This window comes from Squalius cephalus, assembly GCF_949319135.1.
Source record: "Squalius cephalus genome assembly, chromosome: 25".
Classification (NCBI taxonomy): Eukaryota; Metazoa; Chordata; class Actinopteri; order Cypriniformes; family Leuciscidae; genus Squalius; species Squalius cephalus.
The window spans coordinates 21,951,115-21,973,504 of NC_137146.1; the positions used below are offsets into that span (position 1 = coordinate 21,951,115).

The 22,390-nt window shown below is 36.7% G+C and overlaps 1 protein-coding gene across 1 annotated transcript; it reads right to left on the bottom strand.

The window, feature by feature from the left end:
* Positions 1 to 827: 827 nt before the first annotated feature.
* Positions 828 to 21,922, bottom strand: rpgrip1 (RPGR interacting protein 1; the record flags this gene model as incomplete). Its single annotated transcript, XM_079863615.1, has 27 exons — positions 21,468 to 21,922; positions 18,645 to 18,835; positions 18,466 to 18,522; positions 17,848 to 17,965; positions 17,438 to 17,637; positions 17,085 to 17,190; positions 15,345 to 15,491; positions 15,138 to 15,243; positions 14,366 to 14,389; positions 13,995 to 14,141; positions 13,838 to 13,911; positions 13,051 to 13,262; positions 12,737 to 12,843; positions 12,591 to 12,641; positions 12,276 to 12,455; positions 11,492 to 11,609; positions 10,445 to 10,945; positions 10,141 to 10,289; positions 6,767 to 7,115; positions 5,791 to 5,966; positions 4,730 to 5,080; positions 4,585 to 4,642; positions 4,401 to 4,498; positions 2,750 to 2,939; positions 1,379 to 1,463; positions 1,139 to 1,266; positions 828 to 1,048 (listed from the first exon to the last, which is right to left on the bottom strand). The coding sequence occupies exons 2-27, from the start codon at positions 18,727 to 18,729 to the stop codon at positions 828 to 830; spliced, it is 4,038 nt and encodes a 1,345-aa protein (XP_079719741.1). The 5' UTR covers positions 18,730 to 18,835; positions 21,468 to 21,922.
* Between the last annotated feature and the right edge of the window lie 468 nt (positions 21,923 to 22,390).

Consider the following 22,390-nt stretch of genomic DNA (forward strand, 5'->3'; position numbering starts at 1 on the left):
TAACCAGTCTGACTCGACCCACTCCAAGCTGGATTTGAACCGGGTTCTCCAGCATGGGAGGCGGGCTCGCTAACAAGGGTGCTAAAGCCCACCCTGGTGACTACTTTATTATGCCTTAGAGGACCAAGATGACTGAATTTCCATTTTAGACTGGACTCAACGACTGGTACCTCACTCCACTGGACCTGGACATTGGTAGAATCTGCTACTACAGCTCTTGCCATATTCCAGGCTTTTGTAAAACCTGCTGCTAAATTATTTTCATTTGCCTGCCATCTTTGAAAAAATATAGTGTTGCTGATGTTGTGTAAATCAAACAAACACAAGCCTGCTCACCTGAGTCGTTTATTTAATGATGAAGATTCATGAGTGAAACAGCTGGAAACCAATCCTCAGGATTTCAAATAAACTATATCAATCTAATGACAAGCATACAGTATATCCAAATAAAATGTTTGTTCTACCATCTGCTCCAAACGTCACAATTAAGCACCATTATTCTGCTTACAGTACAGCAGATTGGAAAACAAAACATCAGCTCATGAGTCAAAAGGAAGTTAATTCACTTCCTTAGTTGTACCAGCCACGTGTTTAACTCACAACCCAAAACATAACTTTTTTATTAATTATATTACTGTATATTATATTATATTATATTATGAAAGCATTTTTGCAGCTGAAGCCACTTCCATGTTTTGCATCATTCAAACATTTGACAGTATGAAAGTTTAGAATGAGTTTAGAATGTCACAAGCAAAATTTTTGTTGTAGAGTAAAAAAAAAAAATCCAGTGTTCCTTGTTCTGTTCCTTGGACTGTAGAGTTTCATTAAAAATCACTGTCTTCGTCAACTTCAAAATCAAGCACATGCACCTCATCGTTCTTCTGTATCACTCCTTTCTCCTCCTCCTCCTCCTCTGTACTTGTTTCTCTTCTATCCCTCTTCACAACCTGATGATATTCCTGATAGATTCCAGTCAGAGCCTGTGCGGCCTCAACAGACACTTTCAGCTTTCCAACCACATCCTGCTCTTCATCTGCGCTGACAACTGACAGATAAAAACAGACAATAATGCATGTATTTCTTAGGCATATATTTCAAGTATATTTTCATCTCCTTTAAAATGACTGAATATTACCATCGATCTGTTCTTCAATTACATCATTTCCAGTCAGAAGAAGTTCTCGTAAATCCAAGTGTGCATAGCCGACATCTTCACATTCTTCTTGCTCATTCATGGGCTCACTGACTACTGTGAACTTTAACCTAGATGATAGGAGGAAAGAAACCTAGAGATTAGACAATCTTCTTTACAAATCTTTTCTCTGAAATTATTATTGTTACATCTATCAGTATCTCTCATGTTCTCTCTGTTTACCTGCCCTGATTGGGGTCAGTGCCTTCCAGCATGGTGTAGAGGTAATGTCTCAGAGGAGCTGCTTCCAATGAATCCACATGAATAACTGACAACAAATAAGGAAACATACATTGTTAATTATGTGTTTGTTTTTCTTATCACTTTTTTTAATTCATCATACCAAGTTCATGTTAAATTTACTATATATATATATATATATATATATATACACACACACACACACACACATATATATATATATATATATATTATAGTAAATTTAACAAAAAAATGGTATGATGAATTAAAAAAAGTGATAAGAAAAAGTGCTAAGAATATATATATATATATATATATAAATTAAATAAAAATAAAGGGCCACTTCAGTAACGAGACTGCTGTATGTTTCTTAACATAATTAAGTACACTATTAAAAATGCACTGTAATCCTGACAAATTTGAAGTTGTATTTTAAAAATTACGTCTTAATAAACTTTTGTCATACTTTAAAAAAGTATTTTTTTTAATGTGTTGACTAACATGCACATGTAAAGTACTTGATTAGAATTTTAACTAAAATGTGTTATTTAATATTACATTTAAAAGTTAATATATTTTAAATGTATTAATCTGAACTTCTTTACAAATGTGTAATTATGTGTAAAAATGTATTAATATAATAATAAATACATAAAAATTCATACAAGTTTCAATTGAAATGACATTCAATATTTAGTTGACCATAAATGCACTATATTCGGAAGTATTCTTTGACCATATTTTATAAACATATGAAATATGAAATTAACATATAAGGATGTGCATAAGTCACACTTAAGTGGGCCAAAAAAAAGCACTCTAAACTTCAACTAATATTGAGTTTAATATGAATTTAAACTATAATACAACTTTAATTTAATTGCAAATAAGTGTCCAAAAAGATTACATAGAGTACGTAAGAATAATTTTCTTTTAAAGTATATCATTTCTGTAATAAGTACTCATTTTAAAAGTATGTTAAATTGTACTTGATTTTACAAGGGTGGGTCAATAGCATTTCTCTTTGTAAGTGGCATTTTTATTCCTTCAACTCAAAACTTGAAAACTAAACCTGCTAACCATTTGTCCTAACCAAGTGTGCAGCAAGTTTCCAGGGAGAAGTTATTCCATGCTGAAAGTTGATGCAAATCAAAGTCAATCAAAAAATGTTTTATATTTAATATACAGCTACTGTATGTTGAACGGAAGTTTGGACCAATGAGACGTCAGTGTGGGTGGGGCTACACAGAGTGATGTTAAAGGTCGTGGATGGTTAGGACAAAGACTTTTTACCATGGAATAACATCTGGTTAAGACACATAAAGGTAATTAATTTCCCTTCAGTGACCTTACCTCGTGTAAAGTTATAGTGTATTTCCTCCCCGTCTGTTGGCTTACGCAGGGACATGGGCGTTTCTGTCGTCTCCATGGGGATACCTAGAAGGCGGTATTCTACATACACCTGGTGTACTGAATAGTCAAGTGCAACACTGGAAGAAGGGTTAAAGGAGAGTGACAGGATTTCCACTCTGAATCTGTCTCCCTGTGAGACACAAAGACAAACGTTAATGAAGAACTGACTCTTCCCATTTAAGGCCAGATGCAAATACATGAAAACAAATGTTTCAGCTACGCCAACTTGATTTCACGGAATGGTCAAATGTGCTCTGATGCTCCGGCAAATGCATAAGCGTTCATAAGTAATTAAAGGAGAACTCCGGTCAATTTTAACATTGAGCTCATTTTTTTGTAAATTTGGAGTGCTGTCAGTACAGAGAACAACGACAAAAATCGGTGTTGCCTACACCGTGTTATCCTCTTTTTAAAATTTGCACCCTGTTGACTTCAATGTGCAAGATATGAATAAAAATGATGATATTTCAGCCAGCGCACATACCTGTATTTACATCCTGTTTTCGGTCGAAGCCCACAGTAGTCGATTGTCGAGTTCGGGCGAATGATCGTACGTACTAAACCTATGCGCGTGAACTCGACAATCGATTACGGTGGGCTTCGACCGAAAACAGGATGTAAATACAGGTATGTGCGCTGGCTGAAACATCACTTTTATTCATATCTTGCACATCTACTGCAGTCAGATTGACCCGCGTTCACTCTGAATGAATCACTCACATGGCTGGGCACTTGTAATGACACATCAAGGATGTTAAGAGGCTAAAAGCAGGTTTAAAACTTGCCCCATTGAAGTCAACAGGGTGCAAATTTTAAAAAGAGGATAACACGGTGTAGGCAACACCGATTTTTGTCGTTGTTCTCTGTACTGACAGCATTCCAAATTTACAAAAAAATGAGCTCAATGTTAAAATTGACCGGAGTTCTCCTTTAAGGGACTTAGATAATGGTGAGTTTTCTTCCAAGTGACAGTGTACAATGTACAATGTACAATACTCAAAAAGCATCAATACGATTGGTTGTCTGAAACAGCTGGTTGTCAAAGAATATGATGTGAGTTTAACATTTTCCAAATTTTATTTGCAGTCATTTAAGCAAGTATGTTGAGAAATATGGGTTTAATTTCAATTAATAGCATCTCTGATTTCTGGTAGAATCACTATATTGTGATGTTGTTCCTTAACATGGTTGAAAATGACATATCTTGGTAAAGATTTTGGTTGAAAATGACTTAATATTCTGGTAAAGATTTTGGTTGAAAATGACTTGTATAGTAGTAAAGCTTTTGGTTGAAAATTATTCAATGTTTTTTAAAAGATTTTTGGTTGAAAATACTTAGAGGTGGGCGATATGACCAAAATTATATAGTAGTTTAAATATGATATACCCATAAAGTCAACACATAATGCTTTAATCCCCAAGTAAACAAGCCAGAGGTGACAGTGGCAAAAGCATGAAAAACCCAAAAAAAAAAATTGGTAGTAGCAAGAGACAAAATTCTCTGATGGATATAAAGTATGTTTTTGCTTTTTCAAATTTTTGAGATTCTGTTGTATGTAACACGTCCATTAGTCAACTGTGCGATCATCACCTTTATACGTGGTTTTGGAGGGTGAGGAATTATGATGACGTCACTTCCATTTGAATCTCTTGATTCATCAGACTGAAGGGCGTCTATGTCACTCTGAGCTATTTTGGATAAAAGAGGTAAAAAGAAGCTTTAACTCAGTACTTTACATATTGTGTAATGAATAAGTGACTTTTGAAAATCTCACTTCTATCTTCTGTTTCATCCTCTTGTTCTTCATCTTCCTGATCCTCTATTTTGATTTGCTTCAAAAGAAACATATTGAGGACACATTTGAACTGACTGATTTAAATGCTCATAAATCTTCCTGTTACACCTTCCCAGTTCCTTACCTGTGCTGAATGGCTTCGATAGCTCCTGTGTCTACGAGGGGTGCTCAGCTCTGAGTCCGATGGTCTAAAGTCTTGATTGGACTCAGTTGACTTAATAGACATGGCAGGGGTTCTGGGTTTGACTTTGTCCTGAATGGGTAAAGATGCAGTGCGTTGTTGCTTCCTTCTAACTGACCTTGATGGTTGACCTGCACTGGATAGAGGTTTCCGATGATTCGAAGTCGGTTCAGATATCAGAATGGTTGGGGACTGAAGGGGTAAGACCGAACCTCTTTGAGAGATTCTAATGGGAGTGGATGGGTGAATGTCAGAGGTCTTGACTCCATGGTCTGCTGGAGGCCGAAGCTGAGACTGAAATTAAGTTGAAAGATTTATTTTATATTGTTGTTGAATTACTCTGGGGTGCATTTCCCGTACAACGACGTAACTCGCTGCTTCACTACCGAAGTATACGATGCTAGTCACGACAGTTTCCCGAAACCATATTGTCGCAAAAGTGGTCGTTCAACCACGTTGGTTAATGATGTCACGAATGTGTTGGAGTAAACCTCTTTTAATTAATCTGTTTGAGATCGAATTAGTGCTAGATGTTTTGCTATAAATTACAGACATGTCATCTGAGGACTATTTCTAATTTTTCTCAGTTATTTTGCTTTATTTTCAGATTCAATCATAGGCTCGTTCTTGCGTACTAGAGCACGTTCGCACATGCACACTCTTCAAAAACGATGCTTTAAATCTCTTGACAAACTAAAAGACGTAAATTACATTTGTATGTATTCTGAATAAAAGATATAGATTGTACTGAATGTCAGCTTGCTTATTTGGCTCAAGATAAGGATTTGTTGAGTCCACATGTCATGCAAACAAGAAACGATGTTTTTAACCACAGGTCGAGAGCTGTTGTTCCAAACACTCAACTTTCCGATGTTGTTTGCGAATGTTCGTTAAAACTATGTTTTCGGGAAACACAGACTCAGCTGATGTCAGAACATAGTTGGCTAATGATGCTTTTGGGAAACGCACCACTGGGCAGTTATTGTTATTTCACAGACACTCACCCTGGGCTTTGCAATGGGTCTCTGTGACACCTCAGCGCTCGGCACCATTCTCTCTTTCTCTGCTCCTTCTCTTTGCCTTGACGGAGTCTCAGGTGACTGAAAGGGGTACTTCCACCTGAGAGTGACCCTCACCATTCCTCTAGGACTGCCAGCAGGGTCTCTAAGCACATAATCACCTGACAGCAGGGAACAGAGGAAACATTATTCATCAGTTAACCTTTGCCTTAGTGAATATTGCTTATGGTTCTAAATTTGATTCCCATGGTAATATAATGTTTTTGTTACTTTTATTTGTCACTTGGTTGAATATTGGATATTTGGTTTCAAAAATATGAACTTACTAAATGTACGCTATTGGTCAAAAGTTTTAAATAATTAAGACTTTTACAAAAAAAATTTTGAAAGAAAGTAAAAGAAAGTAGTTTATGTCAATTAATAAGTCACAGAGACAGCACTTATTTGATCAACAATATAGCAAAAACAGTAATTTGTGAAATATTGGAAGTTATATTTTTATAAATGTGTTTTACTGTACTTTTTAATCAATTAAATGCATTCTTTTCAGCAAGAATGCATTTAATTTATTAAAAATCACAGTAGCCAAAAAGTAGCCAAAAATATAAAAGTCTTACTAACCCCAACTTTTAAATGGTAGTGTATCACGGTTTCCACAAAATGTTAAGCAGCAAAAACAATCAACATTGATAATAATAAGAAATGTTTTGTAAGGAATCAAATAAGCATATTAAAATGATTTCTGAAGGATCATGTGACACTGAAGACTGCAGTAATAATACTGAAAATATTTTTATCTTTGCCAAAAGATAAATCAATGACATTCTAAAATATATTAAAATTGTAACCGTTTTAAATCGTAATAATTTTTCACAATATTACTGTTTAAACACAAAATTATATTCCCACTTACATTGTTCAATTAAGGTTTTGTTTAATTGCATCTGATCATAATGATTACCTCTGATTGGTCTGCCTACAGCAAGGGCTTGTAGTGGAATTGGTGTCTTTGCCAAATAAGTGGGAGGAGTCTGACTTTCGCTGTCATCAAACACATACACCCACAGACTGCCCACATTCAGGTATTCTAATACATCCGTGGTAACAGCTAACGGATAGCTCGCTGAGTCTTCAAAGACAGGATCCACGCAGCACTGAATTATGGGTGTAGAATGAGGTGGTAGGTCATAAAGGCGATACGTTAAGTATGCATCAGGGAGTAGTCCTGGCCAGCGGGTACTGAGACCCACACAGCGCTCCAGTACCACCTCAAGCTCATTGGGTATCCCTACACCGTAATCATACATCTCCTAAAGAACACACAAAAAAATACATGTTTTTAACAGTTTTAGGTAATAATTTCAGTCAAATTAAGCAGTTCTGCAAGAGAACAACGCACACTGAATTCATATTACAGAAGACTGAAATTAGCTTGATTCAACATGTGTATGTCGGCTACATAATACGGACATTCAAATGTAGTCAGTCTACTTAAATAGAACATTTACTCTAACAATGGCTTTCGTTCTATAGGAATACAACTGGAAATGTTTAGAACCTCTAAGCTGATTCCATTCAGTGAAAGAGGCTGTTGATTGTCAAAAATGACAAAAAGTACAAAAAGTGTATGTTAAACATATCAAAGTAGTCCATATGACAATATTACAAGTTATCTGTAGCCATTTGATCATTTTTGTGTGAAAGACAGTATAGCCACAATGGAGGGCATTATTTAAATAATGTCTTTTTCCTCACACAAAAGTCTGTTACTCACACAAAATTATTATATGACTTGAAAATACAGTAAGAGCACAAGTCATATGACATGCTTTTTGGTGTTTCTTTGCTCTATTTTGTCTTTTTTTGGAGCCCCTAGTTATTGTATACATTCACTGTATGGAAAAGAGTTCGGAGATACTGTAAAGTGGGATAGTAAAGTGTCATTGTACGCACACTTCAGAATCTTGCCAGAAGTAGTAAGTCATCTGGGTACTTTTTGTCTACCTTTTAAGAGTACTGTGAATTCAGACATACTATTCTTGTCACATACTATTAGGGAAGTATGCGTTTTCAGATGCAGCCCTACACTCTTGTGAAAAAAGAAGTGTGTCTAATGGTAGTGGAGGTGCTCTTTTAAGTACATTTTAAAAAAGCTGTACTTGCAGATAATATAAAATTAATGAAATAAAAGGCTACTACTTAAAGATATATGATAAAATGACTTCTTAACACATTTAAGTACACTTTTAAAAAGTGAATTTTGTAATAATGTCAAATTAAAAGTTCATTTTAAATTGTTTTAATAATCTTTTGTTTGTTCTTGAAAGCATTACACTTATTGTGATGTGTAACATGTAAAGCACATGTAAAGTACTTGATAATAATTTTACCTGTAGGGGAGAGTGGGGTGAGTTGTGCCAGTTTTTACTCAAAGTGACTTTAAAGTGAGGCCATGACAGTAATGCCTTCAACTTAAGGATGTACATGTATTTCAGGATGTTGTGCATCCCTGAGAATAATAACTTTGGATCTGAAATAAATAGTTTCAGAAATATAGCTTTTGGGAAAAAAGTGGTCTCATGGCACAACTTGCCCCTGGTGCGGGGTAAGTTGTGCCTTTTGGGGAAATATGTTGGGGTAAATTGTGCCAGTGCTTTCTGAAGTAAAACAGAACATTTTACTGTTATGAACCGTATGCTATATGAAAGCAAGACAAATTCAATACAAAATGACTAATTTAAGGTTTATTTAGATATTGTCACCCTGGAATACCATAGCATGCGTTTTTCCAACTATGGTCAATTGCATAGGGATTTTGTATTGAACACAACTCTGGATCACAGTGTCACAGAGACAAGGGGGCGGGCTCATTTTACTCAGACGACCAATCAGTCTCTCAGGATCATTGTGAAGCTATCAAGCTATGCCCTAGCAACCATTTAGAGCACCATAGCAACACAATATATGATATTTGTGAATCATTTCAGGCAAAAAAGGCTTTGGCAATAGATGCCTGTTGACATAGCGCTGTCTGTCAATATGTAACATAAGAATAAAGTTACTAGGCTAATTTCTAAACATCCTATTGTGACTTAGGCCACTTAAAAACTGAATAAAACTTCTCTTTATTAACATAGTGCAAACTCAAAACTGAAATCAGTGTTAGCTAAATTAAACAAATAGCAGGTAGGCCTAAGTCAAACACTGATGAGGCATGCCCATCTCCTCACTTCTCAAGATTATCCCCTGTGAGTATGTAGGTCTCTAGGTGGTCTGGATCTGGCACAACTTACCCCATGCCCTTTGGCACAAATCACCCCAGACCCACAAGTTTGAATAATTAGCATGATCCAGCAGTTAAGAGCTAACATCATGCTAACTGTATAGACTCATTGTGTAGCCTACTAAAGCACTAAAACATGTGTGAAATGTTTTCAAACTTGTCTATAATTGTTCAGACACTACAATCAAAAAACCTTAATCATAGAAATTTTACTTTGAAAGGGAAAAAACAGTTTTTTGCACTAAAATGTGCTTAACTCTCATGCCATGTATCTCTCTTCTTTGGAGGATGAGTAAAATTGATTGCTTTTCAAAATTATGTGGTCACATGACCAAATTATTCTATGGTTTTCCAGAACAAGGGGTGGAACTACTTCCCCCCTGGCACAAATCACCCCACTCTCCCCTACTGTGTTATTTGATATTACATTAAAAGTTAATATATTTTAAATTTACTAAATTGCAGCGTCATCAGTACAAATGTTTAAATACATGACATACAAGTTTCCATAGAATTGACATTAAAGTATATTTTTGGTTATCATAAATACCAGTACACATTAACCATATTTCAAAGACAAAATAAGTAAATAAGAAATTACATATAAATATGTACTTAAGTCCTACTTTAGTGGTTTTAAAAAACTCTACTAAATTTCAGCTAACTGCATTCTACAATGCTTGGAATAGATTTAAACAGCATGTTTTTTATGAGAATAGAATGTGCATAGGCTTTGTCTTGGCAGACTAGATCTGATTCACTGCTGCTGGCATGAGTGAAGGCTACAGCCAAAACATGCACATACATACAGGGAATAGAATATGAGATGCTGCAAGAAAAGGAGGAAGAACTCTCTAGCAGATCTAGGCAGGTGGTGCTGGGGAAGGAGAGGGGATAAGACAATCCCCATGGCGTGCTGCTCTGAGCTGAGTCATTACGTTCAGTTCACATTTACTGTAAATATATTCTTTTAAAGTATATTATTTCCATAATAAGTACACTAAAGTCCTAAAAAGTGCAGTCCTCATACATATGACCATGGTGGCATTTACCTCTGTTTCCCCATGAGCCCATTCCGAACCTCTGGTGTGTCTTACAGCTGTTCTGCTTGTGGGTCTTTCCATTTGAGGTTCTGCGAGTTCCACCTGAGGGTGTAAACACACCCAAAACTCAAGGATCCCTACAACTTCTCCTTCAGCTCCTGCAGAACAAAGGGCAACTTACAAAATGCAGTGGGAAATAGTATTGCAATCAAGAGCTACAGCAATGAAAAGAATGTGAAATTAAACTCTCTTACTTAAGCATCATTTATATGCTATTTTAATTGCAAAGCACACGTGACCTCATTTTTCTTACCTGCGATGTTGGTTCTGTTTTTCATTCGTTCACCTCTGCACTGTAGCGCTCCCATCAGAGTGATCCTCGCTCTCCCACGGGTTATAAATTGTACCCCTCCAAGTGCTTGGTGCAGTTCAACAGTGATGGACCCTTCCTGTACCCTGAGCTTCTCCAGGTCGAAGGTGGAGAGGGCGTAATGCGACGTGAAGCCATAATTTGGCTGATAACCTGACATTAGTGGAGTTGAGAGGGTTTCAAAGTCAAGAAAGCCATAGGTGCAAAAGGTCGCAACCCCTTGGTGATCTCCTGTGTTTTGTCCCATGAGTCTCAGTCCCAGTGGTGTAAAGGTGGCTCCTGTCAGATGGATCTCCAGTAGAGATTCTCCTCCACGCAGATGTGTGACTGTGGCGCCCTCTGCTGTGAGCTGGACTGACTCTTGTGCCAGGCCTGTCCAGGTGTACTGCATGGGTATGGTCCGCTTATTGTTTCTAGGGCTGTACGCTAACTCTTTGAGTTGAGCTAAAACAATGAAGGGAAAATATGATGTAATACTTGCATTATTAAGAAAATAGGGGAGAATGGGGCTAGCTGCCACACGTTTACACTCATCTATTCCTTGTTTCTCACTAGTTTCTATAAAGACATATGCATACATAGTTGACCCTGCATACCAGTGTGGTGTTATTATGGTTTCTTGTTTATCCAATAACTAAATTACAAAAAATGTGATGCATTAGAATTTTAGTTTGGAGGATACAATTCAAAATTATTATTATTATTATTAATACTGATTTAAAATCATTTAATTTGTAACCATTTTAATTATGTAAAGTGTTTATTTTTTAATGTTAAATAATAAAACATAATACATAGTGGTTTTATTTAAACTAAATATAACTGAAAAAGATTTTAAACTATAGATATTTGAAACCAATATACAAAACAACTGCTAGAAAAAAAAAAAAAAAAAAAACATTGGTACAATCAGATTTTTTACTTAAAACTTGTGACAACTAGTCCCAATCGTTTGAATATTGTATATTCTACAACAGCAGTTCCTCTAACCTTGTAAATTGCTGATTTGAAGGCCTCTGCTTTTCAACAATTTGTCTTTTTCATTTCCCCTCCTTCTATTCTCCTCCCTCTCTCTTTCAGACTTCTCCATAACTGTCTTCATCTCGTTCTATAAAAGAAAATACTGTAAGTGTAACGGGTGATGTTTTGGATTATGTAGAGTGAAAAGAGACATTCTGAGCAATATACAGATGGTACTCAACCAGAATAATACTTTTACCGCCGCCGTTCCCGCGGCGTTAAATTGCGGGTGTGTATTTGCAGCCTCTTACCGCTAAGAGGCGCTACAATCACAGACGTCGCAAAGTGTCAGTTTATTCTCTCTATTGCGTAATCTGCCGCCACGCCGCGGCTCATTGAGAGCGATTGAAAGCTGGTAGCAAATCAATTCAAATGAAACATTGAACGAATTCATAATCACAATACTGAAATTACTGAAATTAAATTGAATAAATTGAATAATGAAAAAAAAATTCAACATTTCAAAAATTCTGGCCCTATAAAATGTTCTATTCTGTTTACCATAGTTTTAGTATTTCATCCTTACTGTTAATTGACATTAACCCCACTTACTGCAATTGAAAAAAAATGCAGCAATTGCTGCTGTTTTGCACAATATCCCTTTGCGCCACCTGGCGGTCATTTCGCGAATTACTTTGAAATGCGACTGGTTTATTTTTGCCGCGGTAGTTTTGCCGCGGCGGTAATGGGCATTTTGGTTGGTTACCATCTGTATGCTAGAGTTGTGATTTATTTTCACTGCGACTGTGTGTACCTGGAGGTCAGCATTTAGGCGATGCTGCAGTAATAATAAATCCCTAGTTTTCTGGAGTTCTAAAACAGTTTCTGCATATGAGGCTTGTACTGCGGTCAAATCCCTTGATGTGTCTTCAAACTTTCCATCCGTTTTCAAGAAGCACATCACCCCTTGAGTCTCCTGCTGCATTCTGAAGGCCTAAGAGAAGAGAACAAGAATGAAGAGTGAAACAGAAAGATGTAATGAAACAAGCAAAGAAAAGCTATTGTTATATAGCTACCTAAATATTTAGAAATATCTAAAAATCTTCAACATTTGAAACTAAAATCTTACCTTAATCTGCAGCAGAGTCTCACTCAGATCTTCCACACTCATATCAAACTCCTGATAGAGAATGAAAAACAGATTCTAATGAGCTGAATGTCTGGCCCCAGTTTCTCTTTGCGAAGGAAATTTAAGCCTAATACAGGAAACTTTACTTTTGTGACAGAGTCCAGTTTCTCTTGCAAAGATGTGACCTCCTGCCTGTGCTGCAGGACTTCTTGCTCCAAGCAGTCATGCTTTTCTCTGAGGAACATAACCATATCTGAACACAGAAAAATACATTCAGTTTGTTGGAGAGATGTTTGCATTAACATTGAAAAGATGTATTTTGCATATTTGTAATTATGAGCTCTGATTTGAACTTTGTGCACCGTTTTCAGGCTGCTATAATCAGCACTTCCAGAATAAGATGAGATGTGGTCCAGAATTGATGGTGCTAGATATAAATCTGACAGTGCAAGAGCCTTACCTCTATCTCGCTCCTTCTCCTTCTGAACTCGATCATTCTCAAGTCTCATCTGTTCCTTCTCCTGCTCCAGCATTATCTTTTCTCTCCTTTCTTCCACCAGTCTTTCTTCAAGCTTCTGTACCTCCTCTCTCGACCTATCTTCTCTAAACGGTTCCCTTGTTTTCTCTTGTTCCTCATGTTGTCCTTCTTGATGGCTTTGGGCAGACATGGTGCTATGGTGGAAACCAATGAATTAAAACTTTTAAAACTTTTCCCCACTTATTTACAGGATGGTTTAGGGGTTAAAAGACAAATCATCAACCAGTTCCATAGCTTGAATAGCCTGGAATAAAGTTGTATGGATGGGCCCCATTGACCTTACAACAACTGACAGCCCAAATAGCCAAACAAATCGCTGCATTGAGAAGCCTTGTTGCTATCCGCCATTTTGTCTGTCAAGCTTTAAAGCTTACTGAACTTACTGATACTAGTTACCCAGAGTGGCTAGTTAATGGAGTTTCGTTTGTCCATTGTTGAAATCATCCAGTGATCTTGAAAAATGCAAGGGTTGAATCAGACTTGTTGTTCTTATGATATTGACCTTAGAAAAATTGGCTTCATCCATCCATCATTCAATCCAGTGAATTATTTGGTTCAGAAACATGCCGAATGAACATCTCTGTGCTTTAATAAGAAATAAATAGTGTGACACGCAGCCAAATTTTACTTTATTTTAAGAATGTCCAACCAGCTGGTTGTCCCTCACTATCAATGCCCCTACTGTACCTACATCCTATTAAATACTGACCTCTCCAGAAGTGAATCATAGCTCTTCTTCAAGAGGTTCCTCTCCCCTTCCAGGTCGGAAACCCTCTCCTGAAGCTGAGGAACAGATGATTGTATAAGATTGCAAAGAATAAAACTTGAAATAAAAGTGCAAAAATTTGTAATAACTCAAACTGTACCTCCCCCAGAGCTTGCAGTGAAAGTGTGGCAGAGTTGAGCTGGCCCTCGAGTGTTAGCACTCGCTGCTTCTCCTGTTTCAGCTGCTCGCTTAGGTCCTCCACCTTCTCCAGCAGTGCTACTTGGCTCTCTTTTAAAGACCTTTGGCCCTACATAATTTTTACCCATATAAAATAAAGAAGACATAGAACCCTATTTATTCAATGGCATTTATCAAAATTAACTGGGTCTAACTTATCAATGTTCTGTCCAGTTCAATAGGGCTATTTCAGTGTTTAATTTTTATTCTCAGGTCATGTCAATGTTTGTATGATTATAAAGAAAAAGCTGATAATAATGAAACTTAAAATGCTTCTTTTCAGCTTAAGCTCACCTCCTCCAGCTGGTTCTCGTAAGCCTTAAGAAAGAATACAAAGAGAGGAGGTAATGAGGATGATTTGTTTTAAAGCCGAAATATAATTTGGAAGACATTATACCAATTCTTTCAAAGTGGAAGTCCCCATCTAAGATCCAATTCACCATATACACTGAATTATATATCTATATATACATACACACTTTGGACCAACTTAAAAATACTCACAGCCAAATGTATTATTTTTATGAAATTATATTTATGGATTAGTTAAATAAACTTTCATACAAAGTCAAAAGATTATTTATTATGAAGACAATATACATGCTAATTAATGCAGGTCAATAATATATTTTTACTACTTAATTCAAACATAAACAAAAGCTAAATTATCTATAATATGGTAGTTGAAATTTTACTTAATATAAAACTAAACATGTTGCTGGTGAATATTTTTATTTAGTTTACTATGAATAAAGACAGCTTTGAAAGACCTTAATGTTTATTGTGATGTGTTTTTAAAATATGCATATTTTCTTTTATGTACTAAAAAAGACAAAACTTTTAGACACACTGAACAAAACCATGAATTGCGTAATATTCTGATTTTGCATTTCAATGTTTTTATTCATTTTAAGGAATACTGAATCTGTTTTCGTGCAAGTGAGATGAATAAATGCCTGCTCACATTTTACAATAACCACACAGCACACACAATGGATGCACTTAATCCCGATTAACGGATAATAGTTTTCAAAGTTTTTTGCAGTGGTTTGGTCTTACGGCTCACCTCCTGAAGAGAAGCTAACTTTTCCTGATTGACCAGAAGGGCAGAGCTCTTTTCAGAGAGCTGTTTCTGCAGTCTGATCACATCTACATTATCTTTTATAGTGAGTCTGTAAAGAAGAATAAAAAATGTCATACACATATGTATATATATGTGTATGTATATATATATATACACACACACACACACACACATACAAACTTTTCCTACCTGTGTCCGTCGGCTTGTTGTTTGCGTAGATCTTTCACAATACCCTCAATTTCTTTCTCTTTTTCTCTGAACAATTCTCTAAGAGACTGAGTACTCAACTCATGTTCTGCCACCCTCCCTTGCTGGGTTTCTATGATGGTAGATCTGCTGAGAGAGAAAACAAGCCAGAAACTTAGAAACAAGGAGGGAAAAGCTGATATTGTAGATAAAAATGGCATTTTAATAGCTAATTAATAGCATGGAAGCAATGTCCTACTGTCTGTCTGCCAGCCGGAGTGCCTATGATAGCCACCAGAGGGCACTCCTTCCGTCTTTGTTATCTCATCATGGACTGCATTTCCCATAACCCATTGCTCGGACTCATTATGTTTGATTACTTTCAGCTGTTTCTCATTAGCCTTGTTAACTAATTCAATATGCTTTATTGAATTATTTAAAGCCCTGTGTATTCACTCACTGCAAAATAGTGTATGTGTCATACTGTATTTCTGAGTGCTTGCTGGTTTCTTGTGTAATAGTTCTGACCTTCTGTGTGGATTACCCTAAGAAATGACTGCATTTGGATCCTCAACTTGTGTGTCTAAACCATATGGGTATGGATTATCAAGATGCATTCAAATTAAGTAAATATCAAGCAAAATATACTAGCAAAGTCTTTAAGATTGAAAGCAGAACTACATAGCTGAAGTCTCTATGCTGGGATGCCATGAGCAGATTGTCATAAAGCAAATGCTTTTCAGTGCAGACCTACATTTTTGAACTGATTAAAAGTGTTTCTTCCTCCTTTTGTTTGTTTCTTTGTCTCAGCTGAGATGCAGGTATTAAGCACAGCTCTATACTGTGTTTGCAAGTTATGTAAACAAAAACATCCAACAAACCTGAGTAATGCAATTCTGCTTATATAGAAAAGAAAGAGACAGAAATATTGAGGACAATAGTTGTGTTTTGTATTGACCATATATTACATATATGAACTGTTTAGACATGCATGAATTATTTAAGCATGATTGAATAATGATGATCAGGGGTGCATTTCCCAAAAGCATTGTTAGCCAAATATGGTCGTAAGTTCCATTAAATTGTGTTGGTAACAACAGAACTTGCGACCATAGTTGGCTTCGGGAAACGCACCCCTAATAAGCATCCATTGATTACTTTTTTTGCAGTTAATATAATTTGCATATAAGAACATATAACACACAAAGACATTTTTAGACACTGTGATGATGTGAGTAATATCATCACATTCATTTCATATTGTGAACATTCCATGAGGTATTTAAAGAGCAGTTATTTTTAATGTCTTTAGACGTATTAGTTTAACACGTAGGCCAGTAAGAGCTGTGTGTAAACCTCACTTCCCTAATCTTAAGAGGCGCTCTAAAGTCTGACAATAGAGGCCGCTGTCTTTAGCCTCCTTGTTAGTGTCGACTGACACTAGAGCGCCTCTTGAGACCCATCCAGGTCACGGCACCACTGTAGCCCCTCCAGTTCGAACCGCCCGCTCTAAGTGGGGCTCGAACCCGGGCCCGTTCGCATGGGAGGTGGGCGCTCTAACAAGGAGGCAAAGACCTCAGTCTTTAGTCGCTAGAGCGCCTCTTGAGATTAGGGGAGTGAGGTTTACGCGCACAGCTCTCACTGGCCTACGTCTGTTACACTAGAGCAATTTTTTTCTGTCTATTCTCCATAGTAACTTTAAAGTGAAAACATACACAAGAACACACCCACAGGTCAACTTACAATCTGTCTATCTCTCCTCTAGTATCGTCCAGTAAACTGATGCCACAGCGGGCAGGAGCAGTTTGAGCAGCTCGTCTGATACCTCCATCTCCATCCACGCCTCGCCCTGAGACAGAGAAAGAGAGAGTAGATACTGAATAAAATCTGGACTGCAACACCAAATTATGTATATGGTGGTACCATACTGCATTATTAAGTCATTCAAAGTAACATAGACCTTGTATTTACATGCCACCATTGTATTAACATGGTGCATTTCCACAAATAAGCTTCAGCAATATTACCATTTTACCATGTCCAAAAACACAGTAACACACACACCAATACCAAGACTTTTGTAAGTGACTCCTCACCTGTTCGTGGCCTATTATGTGTTCTGATACCCAGGTCTAAGATGTGTTGCTTGGCTAAATTTAGTTTACTCTGCAGCGTCCCCTTCTGGCTCTCTAGAGTCGCTACACGAGCCTCTAGCTCTTGAATGGTGTCCTCATGCTCTCCATCCCTCCCTGCAGACGAAGGTCCGTGCTTTAATCGCAGCAGTTTAGTTGATAACCTGAACAGCCAAGACAACAGATTGTCTTACTCTTCTTGAGGCGGTGTATTTTGGGGTATAAAAACAATGATAAAAGTGTCCAAGCAAGGCGTTCAGATTGCATAGTTCTGGGACTGCATGCACCACAACTAGCATTGAGATGAATGGAAATGATGATGGAAAACTTTCCCCAAGTATTATGAATCTCGTTGTTAGTGCATGTTTCTGTACCTGCGTAGTTTTTGGTCTTGTGTGCGGCTGTGTTGTTTGAGAAGTGTGTTCTCCTCCTGTAGACGGAAACACTGGTCTTCCAGCTGCTCGCGTGGTACTCTGAACAATCGCTGACGATCTGTATAAAGACAGAGAGACTTAGAAAACAACTCAGCGTTGCTACTATTTACAGTGCTTGCTCAGAAGTTGCTCTTTTATAGCCCAGGATTGTATACTGAAGAAAGAAGTTCACAATAATATTGACTTTGTTTCAGATGCTTCTTCTAAATATAAGCACAAATTAGATAATTGCTGATATACAGTAAGAGTATAGAGCTATGAAACATGAAGAGCATGGTTGAACTAATAATGAAACAAGCAAATTCTCTTTGAAATTCTCAAGGAGAGACATTCGAGATTACTGAGGCATTTTTCTGTTCAGAAAATGTCTCCATTTGCTCTCCATTTGAATCTACTGTAACTGCTGTTAAAAAAACAACTAAATATTGTTAAGAATACATATTTTTTCCGATAGTAATAAATAAAAGTAATATATTGTTATAATAAAGTGTATTAAACCTACTAAGAAATAGTAGTGCATATATAGGACTAGTTGTTGAGTGTTGAGACACGTCTTACCCTTTATCTTGAGCACCTGTGGTGGTCTTCTCCAGCTTCTGGTGTCTTGATCTGTGTCTGAAATAAAGCATGCATTGATCTTGAACGAAACAGATCCACTCATTTAAACAAACCAGAAATAAAAATGCATATGATCTTGCAACCTAGATAAACACACACCGTGTCAGCTCTATACACACCTGTGAGAACAGTTATCAGTCCTGCTCTCAAGCCCACGTCCCGCACAGGGAGATCACCTGCTGTCTCATCCACCGTCAATGACATTATGAGAACTAACAGCTCTAACCAATCACTGCCTTTATATGAGCCGAGGCATTCAGGAAGTGATGTCACCACAGAGGAAGTCAATGGGACATTTGTATTTCTTATTCTGCGTCACAAAGAAAATAAGGAAACATTTCAAATTAAGTACTTGATTAAACTAAAAAAACTAAAATGAAACATATGAAATATGAAATATAATATTCAGCTAATTATAGAGGAGGGATTTTCATCTTTACAGCCAAACCAATGGACCTTCAACATAAAAACATCTGTGATGAATTTAAAACTGGAATTCATCACATCATTTGAGATTGTTCCAAAGTGTACTTAAATTAAAAATCCAAAGTCACTCCTGTCTCATCTCCACCCCTCTTAGGGCGTGAGAGAAGGATACAAGGAATTAAATGAAGAATCGAAGGAAGTCTTATTTGTATATTGGAATATTCTTGATCACTCAATTGTCAATTCAAAGACCCTGTTTACACCTGGTATTATGATGCATTTTGGATGATCAGATCAAAAGTGGATGATGCTAAATACAAATGTAAACAGGGTCCAAAAGGTTTTGAGCTTGCCCACTTTCGACCACTTCCAGAGGTAGTGCATTCGACTGGATTGCTTTTGTAGTGTAAACGCTCATGTGGTCGAATGTGTTCAAACCAAGTATAAGTCTCTGCAGGTGAGTAATAGGAGTTAACAGATCAGTGGGCATTTTCAACCGTGTTACCTGATTTGCCAAAGTCACAGTGAGGGTAGGGTTTAGGGGTGGGGTCGGGTGAAGGGCATCATTTTCATTGCATGATTTATAAACACCCACCAGTTTGAAAACACCCACAAATTTAGAAATGCCCACTTTTTTTCCGCGGAGACCCCATACTCGTTCGAACAGCTACAAAAGACTGCCTACTCTCCGCCTACTGACCTAAACATTATGGGAAACACACTAGCCAGACGAGATGTGATACTTTGTCGACTGGAGACCCAAGTTTGGTTTGAAGACGAAAAGCATACCAAGCAGAATGATCTCTCACCATTCCTGATTTCTAACACACACTCACAGCGTTCGCTGTGGTCTTGCGGCTTTCAGAGGAGAAACTAAACCGGGCGCATTCATTTGTAAATTGCTTGAGCTTATTTTGTCCATGCGATCGAAAGAGACCCTCCCCTCAAAGAAATTGGGACAGAAGTGGTTGAAAGTGAACAAAAGAGACATATTAAAACACCAGAACTGAATCTGAAATCGCCCCCTATACCCTCAAACAGTGCACTATTTGAGGGGACATCCATTTGTAGTGGTGTCCGAAAACATAGTGGACGTTATTGAGTGCACTTATTCAATCCCACATTGCACTGCAATAACGCGTTTACAACCGATGTACGCTCAACGGCTGTCCGAATTCGCTCACTTGTTTTCAGTCACTTCTTCAAGTGAACAGTATTAGTGGATTAACGTAGGGAATAGTGAATGAGGGTTTAGGAAGCGATTTCGGATTCAGTCTAGGTGTAAACGGGTATGTGTCTTCCTTGTCCACTTGTGATCCGATCAGATCTTAATACCAGGTGTAAACAGGGCAAAAGTGTCATCACCTGCACTGAAGGGATCTGCTCTTATGTTGTAAAATTTTGATTATTTAAAAAATCCATAATAAATAATAATATAGCAAGAAGTCCTGTTGAAATATGTGAGGTGTATGGTTTAAACTATAAAAGTTACCTTTATGATCTTACCTTACATCACAACAGAGATGCGAGGAAACATCAGTTTGAGTATTGAGAAGCACCACTAAAGTCAAATAAAGTTTAACTTAATTAAAGTTTAAGTTAACACAATAACATAAAAATCAGATGTGTTTTCAACTTTGACCACCAAATCAGCATATTGTGCAGTAATGACTGCAGAAAAATTCAGCTTTGCCATCTCAGAAATAAATTATACTTTAAAACTAGGGCTGTGAAAAGATTAATCGCGATTAATCGCATCCAAAATAAAAGTTTGTGTTTAAATAATATATGTGTGTGTACTGTGTATAATTAAATTTGTATATATAAATACACACACATGTATGTATATATTTAAGAAAAACTGTGTTATTTATATATAAAAAAATTATACTTATATATAATATAAATTATATATAAATATATACAGTATATGTATGCAAATATTTCTTAAATGTATACATGCATGTGTGTGTATTTATATATACAAAATAATTATACCAAGTACAAACACATATATTATGTAAACACAAACTTTTATTTTGGATGCGATTAATCGCGATTAATCTTTTCACAGCCCTATTTAAAACATTATTTATTAACAATATTACATTTTTTACTGAAATGTTTTATTTTAAACCTTTAAAGCAACAATTAAATAAACATTTTAAATCAAGTCAATCTTACCATCCCCATTTTTTTCTATCTAAAACTTTTTTTATTAAATGCAATAATTTCTTATGCATGCTTTCATTACCTCATATTAATTAAGAGACTGCATCAAATATATCTACAATCAAGTACTTGATAAATTAATTTGTCACACAGCAGAACAATTTCTAATTACCTAGTGAAGGCAAACAGTTGCATGAACACAAGCTGTTGATTGACAATATTATTGCAACTTCCTTTAATAAACAGAAACATCCTAATCTGAAAATGATTATGATACTGATACAGATGGAAAGGAAGACATAGATGACATAGATAAACTGTGTAAAGTTTTCTCAGTCACATACCTGTAGGAGTGTCTGTGTGTCTCTTGCGCTTTAGTGAGTGGTAATCCTCCTCTCAGCACCTGTCTGTGTCATTCATATTCCTTCAAAAGGTCTGTCCTCTTCACTGTGGTCTTCCTCATAGTCAACTCATCATCATCAGCAGCGTAAAAAACTCTCTTGTTTTGGGTCTGATTGTTAGTTTCTCTTTTACTTGGAAAGACGCTGTCTCATCAGTCCAACTTTAATCTGCTTAATCTCTTTCTTTGCACCTCCTCCTGTCAAATGTGTTCTTGCCCTTCTCACAGCATTTCTCAATTACAAATACACTGTGCATAAATACAAATATGTCATATGGTCCCTTGGAACAAACAACTTCAAACAATGTTCATTGACTGTCTGATGCACTAACAAATGCTAAAAGATGGTAATTATTATTAAGATGAGCAGCATATGGTTTGAGAACCCTTGTCTAATGTGATTGGCTGTAGTGTAGCTGTCTAATAATCTGATTGGCTGTTGTGTTTGTAGTAAAGACAAGAACAGGAGGTCACTGGAGAAAATCAGATTACAAGGATGAAAGGGAGCTTTAGTAGTGTGTGTGTGTGTGTGTGTGTGTGTGTGTGTGTGTGTGTGTGTGTGTGTGTGTGTGTGTGTGTGTGTGTGTGTGTGTGTGTGTGCAATGTCCACTGTAGGCGAGTTGCAGAACCCATGCAATTTATTTATTTATCCGATTTATTTATTTATATTCAAAAGTGATCCAAAACCGATAACCTGAAACAAACATGGCTTGAAACATAAGATGAACAAAAACGTTAACTTCACTTTATTAACATAAGACTCACCGACAGCGGTTACACAAACAAAGCTAGACAAAGGAACAAAAAATCATGAGGACACTTTATACACAAAAGATTAATGATAAATAAGACACAGCATGGTCAAGA